General features: G+C 40.8%; 1 protein-coding gene across 2 annotated transcripts in view; it reads right to left on the bottom strand.

Moving 5' to 3' along the window:
• The window catches only part of sgta (small glutamine rich tetratricopeptide repeat co-chaperone alpha), a 44,476-nt gene that overhangs the window by 10,819 nt on the left and 21,526 nt on the right, over nucleotides 1-12,131 (bottom strand). For both annotated transcript variants that reach the window (XM_067230517.1, XM_067230516.1), the window contains exons 8-10: nucleotides 12,005-12,067; nucleotides 11,568-11,605; nucleotides 4,219-4,374 (exon numbers count right to left, since the gene is read on the bottom strand). In XM_067230517.1, the coding sequence (XP_067086618.1) occupies nucleotides 4,219-4,374; nucleotides 11,568-11,605; nucleotides 12,005-12,067 (257 nt within the window). The remainder of the gene's footprint in view (nucleotides 1-4,218; nucleotides 4,375-11,567; nucleotides 11,606-12,004; nucleotides 12,068-12,131) is intronic.

The following is a 12,131-nucleotide window of genomic DNA, read 5'->3' on the forward strand; positions in this document are numbered from 1 at the left end:
TCGCTCTGGATAAGAGCGTCTGCTAAATGACTAAATGTAAATGTAAGAATGCCCAAAATAAGTCCTTCATTTGTCCTTTTCTGTGGCGTGGTGTAGAAGACATTTGTACAGAGCCGAGCCGCCATAGGTATACTACTTATAGCAAACCACACTTAAAGGGGCAATTGATTGCAAAACCGATTTTACCTTGTCATAGTTGAAAAATGACAGTTTGGTGTGTAAAATAGACATACGGTGAACCTCAAAGTCCATTGACGCCTCTGTCCTATGCAAATCTCACAATTTGTAACTGCTGCTGTGAAACGATAGGTTTAAAAAAAATCCCCCGCTGTGACGTCCCAACGGGGCTCCACCTTTTTTGTCTCTTTGTCACGCCCCAACATTTACCTACAGACCAGCCCACCGGTGTTCTGGCCCAGGAACATAAATGGAGGTTCCAAGTTTTCCTAAGGATATTGAAAATGAACCACGGTCGTAAATGCAGTGTTCCAGGCTGTACAGGGAATGCTGACAGTCATAGTCTTCCCACGGAACCAAACACTCGATGGGCATGGCTGATGTTTGTCTATGAGAAGATCCCTGTGAAGTTCGACACTCATTTATTCATTTGCTCGAACCATTTCACCAAAGACAGTTTTGAATGAAAACCTTGGACAATTTAAAGAAGGATTTGCTAAGCCACTGTTGCTGAAAAGAGGTACTGTTCCAAACGTATGCTCATCACAAACGCAAGCTGTAAGTATGATATTGTCGCTAACAGTTAGCCTATTAGCAATGCTAACGTCTCCTGTATCTAGCATAGGTAGAATGCTGTTTCTAAACACATCAACATACCTTACTTAGCAAATGATTATAGCTAGACTAGCTGTAGTCGGCATTAGAAGGAAAGCTTCCGAAAAATAGCCAGAAAACGAATAGCAGTCTAGCCTATTGCTAACGCCTGTCTAGATTATCTATTTGAAAGAACTGGAGAAAGGCAGGTGCTAGATACAGGATACGTTAGCATTGCTAATAACTGTTACCGACAAAATCATACAGCTTGCGGTTGTGATGAACAGAAGGTCAGAACGCACCTCTTTTCAGCAACAGCTTCATAGCAAATTCTGCTTTACATTGTCCCAGGTTTTCAAACCCGTCCTTGGTGAAATGGTTCGCGCAAATGTGTCGAGGCCCTGTGCAGTTCGACCCGAGATCTTCTACGCTACGGTATAGACAAACATCAGCCATGCCCGTCTAGTCAATTTTAGCTAGACTAGCTCATCTGCTTTTTATTAATGCTGATTTGCAAGGAATGCTAGATAGGGAAAACATAGACTGTAGGCATGTAAACTAGTTTAGCTTGCTGACGCAAAAGCATAGGTAGAATGTGTGATGATTTAGCCTATTCTATTGGCAATGGGGCTAACGTTATTTCATGTTCCTGACTGTGTTTCATTCAAATAAATAACCTGTGTTGTCATGTAAATCTACAATTCAAGATGCATGTTTGTCCAGATCTATTTTTCAGCAAGATAGCTAGAGCCAACTGAAGCTGAGTTGAATCACAAGTTTGTTTGCTAAGCTGTACTGCAAACGTTACCCACCTAAGGCGATCCTGTTTGCTTCGACCACAGAAGTGGAAACAACTAACAATCATTTGAAATGATATCTAGTCAATCTGTTGAAACCAGTGTTGTGTAGACACAATAGATTTATTTGTACGTTTTTATTTCAAGTCTCCACCTTCGTTGTTTCAGTGAGTGCTGTAGCCGTGTTGCGTCTTTGCTCCGCAGCTTCACTCGTTGTAAACCAACCAATCAGCACGCAGCTCATCTATATATTCATGAGCATACCATAAAAGGACAAAACCTAGCGTTTTTTCCCGGGAAAACTTCACTGGATGTATAAGGGGGCATAGAACAGCACCCGGGGCATTTTCAGCTCAACCAATGTTACATACCCTATTCGGAGACCTTAAGGAACAGTGTGAAATACCCAAAAAACCCAGTCAATCATCCCTTTAAGGGGCTCTGCTTCAACCCTACAACTTCAGTTACGCAACATATCATATCCAGTAACTATCAAGGACTACAATTATTATAATTTTTTGTACACTGTAGATGAACAAACACCTCGTCACGGTTGATAAAAAGGGACTGGTTACCACACTGTTCAAAATGTCAGTCAATAACTGTCTACAGATTCATTATCCGTAAACTAAAAAGTTGGTTCATTTCTGGATAAATGGTGAAGTGTTGCAACCACCCCAGCTGTCCAGTGAGCTGTGTACTGATATCAACTGGTACAGTTCAACTGTACAACAAGTACAACGCTACTTAGGAAAGATTTGTTGGATCAGATGTTAGTTTATTTCCTCCAGGAACACAATGACACTTATTGAGGGACTTGTTGCACTTGTTGGTTAGTTGTAACTGATTGAACTATTTGTGCTCGCTGTGAATTATATTATTGTTGCTTGCTTTGTTCCAGGTACACTCTAGCACTTTTGAGGTTCATGTCTTTTAATTGTAATTTGTTTAACTACATGCTCTTCTGGTTCTTCCCATTGGCCCATATTTGCTTTTCACAGTGTATGGTTCATGTTTTGGCTACCCGCAATGTTTTTGGGGCTATCTCATTGTTTATGATCATTGATCTATGCACTTTTTGTAAAGCTCTCTCTTGGAAGTCACTTGGGATAAAAGTGTCTGCTAAATGAATAAATGTAACTGCCAAACTGAGGTTGACACTGCTACAGCTAGCAAGCCAGCTTACGCTTACTACCAGAACACACAGTTAACAAGCCAACTCCTAGACTCAATTGTTTTCTTAGAACATTAAAGCTGGAAATGCCAGAACAGCACCTGCGCTTCTTGTGTCGACAGGACTAGGTGGCAGTGGCTAGCAAATGAACTGGTAGTACACTACTCATCACCCGCTTTAAATCCTTTTTTAATATATCTAAGTATTATTCCAGCAATGTCTGTGTTCAAAGTTTTTGTGGCACTATTATTTTGAGAAACAGGCCATATTTTGGCTGGTGTATTGCTAAGGACCCAAGGACATGAGGTACCGCAAATGACGTTGCTTGGATGAGCATCTTTCAAAGGGTTCTCTTTATGGATGAAATGCTGGCTTGCTCAATACATTTACCTTTAGTCATTTACCAATAACAGCAAAGTTGTTTAAGTTACCACCGAATCAACTAACCAACATCTTATTCACCAGCTGCATCACGGGCACAGGCATCATGGACCCTGCACTAATGGCTTACAATTACCACCACATACATAATTATTGTTTGGTCATCACTTTCTTTCAAAATCCCCCAAAACGTCCACAATCACAATTGCCAATACCTGCCACAGGCAACATTTTATCCTCACATTTCAGCCCTTTCTGGACACTTCCTTTTCACTTTGTACCAATTACCATCTCTAAAGGCTTTTGTCTTCTCATTCAGCACAGCAGTCAGATTGGTGCTAATCCAGCTGGGGGTTTTTTTGGGGGGGGAAAGCAACATTTCTACATGGTTACATTGTTGTCCCCGCTGAAGTTGATGCAGTCTGTAATGCAGTCAGCGAGTTTGATGATGTCTTTTCCGTAAAATGTATTTGTAACATCATAGTCTGTCGTCCCTACGCAGACACTGATCATATCTCCTCTGTGACCTGCTAATCACTGGATAACTGCTTTGGGATATTGGTTTGATCTCCGGGGGGCAGCTCCAGATGTGTTTCTGCTGGTTTGATCAGCTGTAAAACAACACATCCCTTGTGCGTGCCTCTAAGACTTCTGAGTGAGATAAATAGCTATCCTACTACAAAATATCCCTGTCCAGGCCAAATAAATATTCCAATCAAGTCTTGCAACTTTCTCAAAGAAAAACACAAAAAACACACTGGAGAACGAAAGTTCAAAAGTACATGGTATGTTGATTTAAACTTAATTAAATAGCATTAAAAAGGTTTAAAGCCCAAGTTTTGCATTTGATGTATATACATTGGTTTCAGACCCTGCGATTAGTTATTTGAGTCATGTCATAATTATTTTATTTGAGTAAATCTCCTTTTACGTCAGTTCGCAAGTTTTTGCTCTCCAGACAATGACCAGGTGGATCAACGTGTGTAGATTGGCTTCTATTTTCAGTCACACACTATCAGTTCAAAGCTGTTATTCATGCAGTATTGAGTGTTACAACATTCTAGTGACATTGTGATCCAATTTTAGAATACATACGCTTGGATGAGACCAGAGATATCACCAGTGCTTGCACCCCCTGCTCCTGCTACAACTTCGGCTCCTGGTGTTGCCCCCATGCCTGCTGTTGCCCCAACTCCAGGGGCTGCGGCACCAGCCATTGGACCATAAGCACCTGACATCATGCCAGACATCCTGGAGAGAAGAACAACAGAATCAGTCACTTTTAACAATGCAATTTCTTTAATTTCATTTAGTAAAGTGTCAAATGTATTTGGATTTTAGATTGTTATTTTTTTTTTTTTTTTTGAATTATTATTTGTACATTACGTACAATAATAATAATAATAAGAGAAATCTAAATTTTTCACAATAAAATGTAATACAATACCTCCAAGCTTTTATTTCTTGTAGGGTGTATAAACTTACACTGTATACAACTGATATAAAATATAGGCCTATATGCAGCCCAGTCCCCGGTTTCCACAATATAGTGATCGAGTTAAAACTAAAAAGTTAGCTATACAATTTAAAAAATATATTTCTGTTAGCATTTTCTTAATTTATTTTAACAAAGAGACAGGAAAGGCAGGGAGAGACAGGGTATGACATGCAGGAAATAGCCCGGGCAAAAAATGGAACGTGGTAATGTGGATCACGGTCTAATTCTGAAGAATAGAATAATGGTATATATCATGATATATTCGTTTATCAAAATATTTCATGACAAGGCAATCCTCACCACTGCGGCTAATGTACCGCACTTGGCCGGATTTGGATGAAGAATTTACATTCTTCTTATGTTGTAAGGAAAACTGATTCAACAACATCCTCATTGGGGTGTGCTTGCCTTCGGCGAGTTCAAACCATTGTTCTCTCTCATATATATTATTATTATTTATTTATTTTCCCACCCCTAAGGATCCCTCAATATTTGGACTACATAGACAGAGTCGGTGTCAAAAGGTTTGTCTTGGAAGCGATTGCGTTGCTTGTATTTTTATTTACGTTCCGTTGCACGGTTTAGGAGTTTACAAAGTTTTTGCCTTGTGTGCACCAAGGCACCTCAGTGCTAGCCTAACGCCACAAAGTCAGCACACATTAGCAACAACGCAGTTCTAGTAAGACAGACAGCGATATCAGCGAGCCCTCAGCATTAGTACCGTAGCTAAGTCTAGGAAAGTTGAGGTTACTTTTCGCTAGGTACCTACAAACATGTCTTAATCTGCTAGAAAAGTGGGTTCCCCTTCGTTCTTTTGGTGATCAGTCTCAGGAGCACTACTTACCCGGCTTCATGGAGCCGACCAGCTAAATGGTTATTTAGCACTAGAGTTGCTACCTGCATCCTACAGCTGGCAGCCTGGAAACATACCCATCTGCAACCGACGCAAGCACACCCCACAATTTCCCCAGAAATTGTAGGATTTCCCCAGAAATTGTACCCTCTTTAGTTCACCTGATGCTGTCCCTGCATTATTTCCCATACTGTCTATAAGATGCTTGCGTTAATCTTATTGCACAGATCAAAACTGTCAATTGCCGTAAATTAAATGTAGGTGTCTTATTGTCAATGCGGGAAATTACAATTGCAGATGAGCATCTCAGCATCTAGATGCTCATCATCTCAGCATCTGTGAAGAATGTCAACAGTGAATTGGACTTCATGGTTTTTTAACCCGTGTGTTATCTTCAGGTCATTCTGACCCACCATCGTATTGCGACAACTTTACCGCATACAAAAACAAAGTGAAGCATTTTCTTTTAACCGTTGGGCTGTCTCAGACCCCCCACATTGTGAAGGTTAAAAGAAAATTATTTTTATTTGTTTTTGTATTGGGTAAAATTTGGTAAACACAACGATGGTTTGTTATGAACCTTTGGGTCATGTGACCCGAAGGCAGCACAAGGGTTAAAGGCTTCTCATGGAACCAAGGCATAAAAACAGCAGACTGGAGTTTGGTGCTTTTTCACACTATAAGCGCCGAGACGGTGTCAAATGGCCCCTTAGTCTTCAGACAGGGACGTTGTTACTGACACATACTGGTCGCTAGATGGCGCTTTTTGCATGGAGCAAAGGCACGGTTGGAAAATGAACATGCCTTCGTCAATCTGTCCTTTATTTCCGTGTTGTTAGTCTGTGATTACTTCATAAGAGCGTTTGTTGTCTAGCCCTTCAAAAATTCAGCAAAATGTAATTTATCGGCTAAAGGATGTCAAACACGTTGCAGGTTAAGCCTAGTTTATATACTTCTGCGGGTCTGCATTCTTTAAGTCATGTGGGGGTGTGCGGAGACATGCTCAGCATTTATAGTTGTGCAGCTCTGTAGCTCTTTTGCACTAGGCGGCGCAATTGCACAAAATTCACTATGTAAGGCTGTTTGTCATCCTGCCACCCACCTCTAATATGCTCAAATCTGGAGTTGCTGGACGGCGTCTCTACTTGATGGGTCTCACATGTCATTGTGTAACTTACTGTTGTATTGCTAGTCATATTTTGATAAGGATCAAGATGTGGTCTGATTGGTTGTTCTACAGATAATAGGTAATAAAGATAATAAAGGGAATTGTCAAGCCTTGTTCTCTAGATTCTTGATCTCATGCAGGGCACTACACTGCGACCGAAATGGTTGCAGTTGCGACCTTTTGAAATGCCATTGCGACCGTTATTTTTAATGGGTCGCAAATGTATCACTGATTATTTTTGTGCTTAGCGTAGGTTTTAATATAATGTAATATGCTATGATTTATTATGAGCATTTGTTAAAACAGTAATGTGTATTTTAAGAATACGTTTTAAAACGTGCTCTGAGCATTCAACACATCAAGTTGGCTTTAGCCCCGTGACCCCCCTACCGGAATGGTGTAGCCTAACGTTGATTTACAAAATAAAACGACCTCTCGTCTAGACGCACGCAGCAATCGCATATAGGCTACTCAATCTGACGTGTTCAAATGAAGCAGACAATTCGCCATGTACGGAGCATGTGATTGAGAATGACACGGACATCTGAATTTTGACACCAGTGGCTTGAAGAATACCAGTGGTCATAGGTGCCATTACCAGCGTATAAGTATTATTTACATTTACTTTTATCCAAAGCGACTTCCAAGAGAGAGCTTTACAAAAGAGCATAGGTCACTGATCATAACAACGAGATAGCCCCAAACATTGCGAACAGCCAAAACATGAAACATACATGGTGGAAAACCAAATAAGTGCCAAAGGGAAGAACCATAAGAGCATGCAGTTAAACAAGTTACAATTGAACAACATGAAACTCCCCACAAGAGTTTAAGAGTGTACCTGTAGAAAAAAACAATCAACAGTAAAATATTTCACAGCGAGTACAAGAATTTGAAACCGTTACAACTAACCAACAAGAGCAACAAGTCTCTCAATAAGAGTCATTGTGATCCTGGAGGAAACTAACATCAGGTCCAGCCAAGCATTCCTAAGTGCCGTTGTACTCCCGGAACAAGTGCGTCTTGAGCCTTTTCTTGAAGGTGGGGAGACAGTCAGTGTCCCTGATGGAGGTGCGGAGTTGATTCCACCATTGGGGGGCCAGACAGGAGAAGAGCTTGTGTTGGGACCGGGCGCTCTTGAGCAGTGGGACCGCCAGACGGTTGTCAGAAGAAGACCGTAGGTGGCAGGTGGGGGTGTAAGGCTGGAGGAGAGACTTGATGTAGTCGGGTGCAATCTCCTTCACCGCTCAGAAGGTCAGTACCAGAGTCTTGAATCTGATACGGGCCGTGATGGGAAGCCAGTGGAGGGAGATGAGGAGCGGGGTAACATGGGAGCGTCTGGGTAGATTGAAGACCAGACGGGCCGCCGCGTTCTGAATCCTCTGGAGAGGGCAGGTTGCGCAAGCTGGGAGACCTGCGAGCAGCGAGTTGCAGTAGTCCAACTTGGAGAGGACAAGTGCTTGGACTAGCAGCTGGGTGGAATGCTCAGACAGGTATCTCCCTATCTTCTGGATGTTGTTGAGGGTGAATCTAGTATTGCCAAACATTTTCGCCAGCGCAAGGGGCAACGTATAGTCTATTTAAAAGTCTAATGTTTTCGTATCGCTTCAGATTCCTCACTACATAAAATGTGGTTGTCATTACAGTTTACTTAAGTCTTCTAAATTAAATAAACCTCATAAGGTATGCGAAAAAGTAGTATTACCATGGCAATACTGGTAATACTGACGGCGGCAATGTTTAAGGTACCAAGACGGAGCAATGCACTGTGTGTACTGTAAATTCTGTGGGCCTTCAATTGCAGGACTGTTCAAATTTGTAACAGCGTCAAAACAATTCAAACACGAAACATTGAAGCTTCACAATGACGGTATGAAGCACGCAAAGTGTAGAGACAGGTAGGGCCTACATATCCTGTGACGCAGCAGCACTCGCGACTGCATTTCGGCGTTATTTTTCCTTAAGAGTTCAGGAGTCTGCTCATCTGTGCCCCAACCATAGTATGTTGAAATCTAAAATAAATTCATTTGAACTTCATAATGTAGGCCTACTGTATTTTATATTGCAGTAAATATATCCCAATCAATGTAAAAGAAAACAAGCAGGCATGTGGTTTAAAAGATGGCAAGTAATTAAAGGTCCCATGGCATGCTGTTCTTGGATGCTTTTATATAGGCCTTAGTGGTCCCCTAATACTGTATCTGAAGTCTCATTCCTGAAATTCAGCCTTGGTGCAGAATTACAGCCACTATGAGCAGTCCCACAATGAGCTTTCCTTAGGACATGCCATTTCTGTGTGTGTAGCTTTAAATGCTATGAGGAGGTGAGAGGCGGGGCTAACTGCCATTGCAAGCCATGTTGTCTCTTGAGAAAAAACAATATTGCGCTTGCAGTCGTAGCTCATTTTCTCATTGGCGGGCCAAATTCTCTGTGTGGGCAAAGCAGAGAAAGGGGAGGTAACCTTTCCCCTTATGACGACATAAGGGGAAGATTTTCACATCGGAGCATTTGAGCTTTAATTTTCTCAAAAGGCGGAGAAAAATACCCAGGGCTTGGTTTACACCTATCGAAGTTTCTAGCCACTGGGGGACCAAAGGCAGGCTAGGGGAACTCATCAATGTTAAATAACCTCATAAAGTGATATTTTCATGCCATGGGACCTTTGAAGTGCACATCTGTATGCAATACAGGTTCATTATTGTTCATTATTATCCAGAGCGGCTTACTATAAATAATTTGTGCGACCAAATCATGTTTTGCGCCAGTAACTGAAAAAGTTAGTAGCGCAAGTGCCACCAGTGGAAAAGGTTAGTGTACAGCCCTGTCATGAGGGATTCTCCTTAACTCTGACTTCTCCTTCTCCACCTATTGTTCTCTCTCTGATTTACAATAATCACGGTAGAGTAGTTAAGAGTTAAGTCTTCGCTTTGTAACATAATTGCCTTGTATTTGATGTTATACATCTGCGATGTTATTAAATATCTATTTAATTTAACCTTACTTTGACCATTCTAGCTCTGATTTAACCCATAGTCAAATGTGACACGCTCCAATGAAAAGGGGCGGTTGTCGGCCAACTAATGGTCGACATCTGTACAAAGTACAATCCCATTTTGTTTTCTTTTCTTCACTGTGGTGAAATAACCAGCACTCAACGCTTCTGATGATTAACACACAACAATTGCACCTCTCTTAACCCCATTTGGGTTAGAGCTTTCCAGGTTTACCAACATTCAGCAATGCGTATCTTCAACTATTTTCAGATTTGAATGGCTGACATCATTTGAAAGCTTACAATCTGCACTTTCACAATCTGTGAAAGTTGTCTGTGAGCCGACCAAATGTCATCTTTTTTTTCAAATTACTGCAATTCCAGCATATTAGGTTAATGTTATACACTGTTCAGTTTACCCCTCTTTTTTTAAACCACGGAGAATAGTTTTTGTATTTGGGCAATATTAAACCCCCATCACTATGTTAAACTCAATTGATTTATGCTAAAATCATTATGTAAAAGTCCTCTAAATGAAACCGAAAAATGCTCTCTTTATTCTCATAAACTATGATTATGGCATGAATGTGATCTAGCCAGCTGCTTTAATTATTTAGGAGGATATCTTTAGGGGTATGCGGGGCTCTAGACTGCAAAAACATTTTTGACAGCGTGCAAGTATTTTGTACAACTATTCGCAGATGTGCGACCTGCATATTTGACCTTTTTCTTTTCATGTTGAAAAACGAGGAGGGAGCGAGTCTGCCAGAGTTGGCCGAGGTGTGTGAGGGGGGTGGGTCCGTGAGCGATTATTCAACTGTGTGGGTAATGTAATCTACACTTGTGTCTCGCTCGGGTGTCTCATGAAGGGAGTGATTGACGGCTAATATTAACCAATCTAACATCTGCATTCAAGTAAAAAATCTAAAGATAAAGTTTAATTGGTTAAATTACATTGGATAGAACAGTGGACCGGTCACTGTATCAGCTCACAGTAGGCACATACTACTGTGTAATTAGCGAGGATTTTGTAGAGAAATGAAAACATGTTGCGTCACAACAATTATTTGCACTCGCACAAATGCTCCTGTAAGGAGTTGGAAAGACAAGCAAACTTCTTCCATTTGGCACATAGCTTTGTGCGTCATTTATTCAAGTAGGCTTACAAACACAATACTTTTTGAACAGAAAACATAGCCATAGCTAGCTACCCACAACGTAGCCCAGACCTCACTGCACCCTTAAAAGGTGCAGTGTCCACTTGAACCTGACCAGTGAATTATATAGTGTAGTCTGCCATGTCATGATATGTATAGTTATAGGGATATGAAAGGATCTATATCAGGATATGAGATTTTGGTCATATTGCACAGCCCTACACATTTTTTTTTTTTTTTGTCCATGATCTGTCAACGACATGAACAATCGCCAATTTAAACAATCTTTTGGTAGCTAATTTCTTCCTTTAGTGTTGTTGTGGGGGTTAGCAGCTTTCTGAATGCCACTGGTAGATGCTCTTTTCAGTTCTCTCTGGTTCTGAAAGGTAGTGCTACCTTTAGGTTAGTCTTCTTTGTTTTCCGCGGCTATCGGATAGTCTAGTCTCACTGGGATGAGCACACCGTTTTTTGACGATTGTTTTGTATCACATTATTAGAATAAACAGTATCAAAAGCAAGAATCAGTTTTAATTTAATTTAAAATGTTCCTAATAATAAATATTAAATTCCACTGGACTTGTTTGTTGGAACGTCACATAAAAAATTTAACAAGTCTGACATCTAGATTATTATTTCCGTCTTTCCAGGGTGTATATACTTTATATCTTTATATAGGGCTTTGGCTCAAATAATATCTTTAAATAATTGTCAATTAAATCCACAAAAAATATTTTTTTTGACAAGCCTTTCCCACCCACTGTATTGCATGAACTTACAGCTGTTGCACTTGTGGGTTGTTCATCAAATTGGATGCCTAGGATAAAACATAAGAAATAAAAACATGGTTAGCTGGCTAAAACAGAAGATGCATTGTCATAGTAAAATACAAATGCAGTGTTTCTTCTAGGAATTGTTTCAGCAGCGGGTGGGGGGGTCCAGTTTTACCTGGGTGGTGCGTGCATGCAACCAACTTTATAACCTATTTACAGTCCCAGCTTGTTGGCCTGTGCTTCGTCTTTGTCTCCTCTCCTTTCCTCTCCACTCATCTCTGCTCCGCAGTTGTACAATTGCAATTTTGTGACATTTCATATAATTCTGAAGCAGGGGCGGCAATGATTTTGTAGCGGCTGGCCGCTGCTGAAAATACATATAGCTGAAACACTGAAAGGTTTGAACTTAATGACCCCACTTGTATCTCAGTTACTGAACTCACCATATTCATGAAGCCAGGGTTACTGAGCAAACCAGCCAGATCTACGCCTCCCATTCCCCCTGTCTATAAAAAGGTATAAAGATGAACAATGAGACATTCCATATATATGCTGTTTATTGTCCAACAA

The sequence above is a fragment of the Osmerus mordax genome, chromosome 27 (assembly GCF_038355195.1).
Source record: "Osmerus mordax isolate fOsmMor3 chromosome 27, fOsmMor3.pri, whole genome shotgun sequence".
In the NCBI taxonomy this organism is placed as follows: Eukaryota; Metazoa; Chordata; class Actinopteri; order Osmeriformes; family Osmeridae; genus Osmerus; species Osmerus mordax.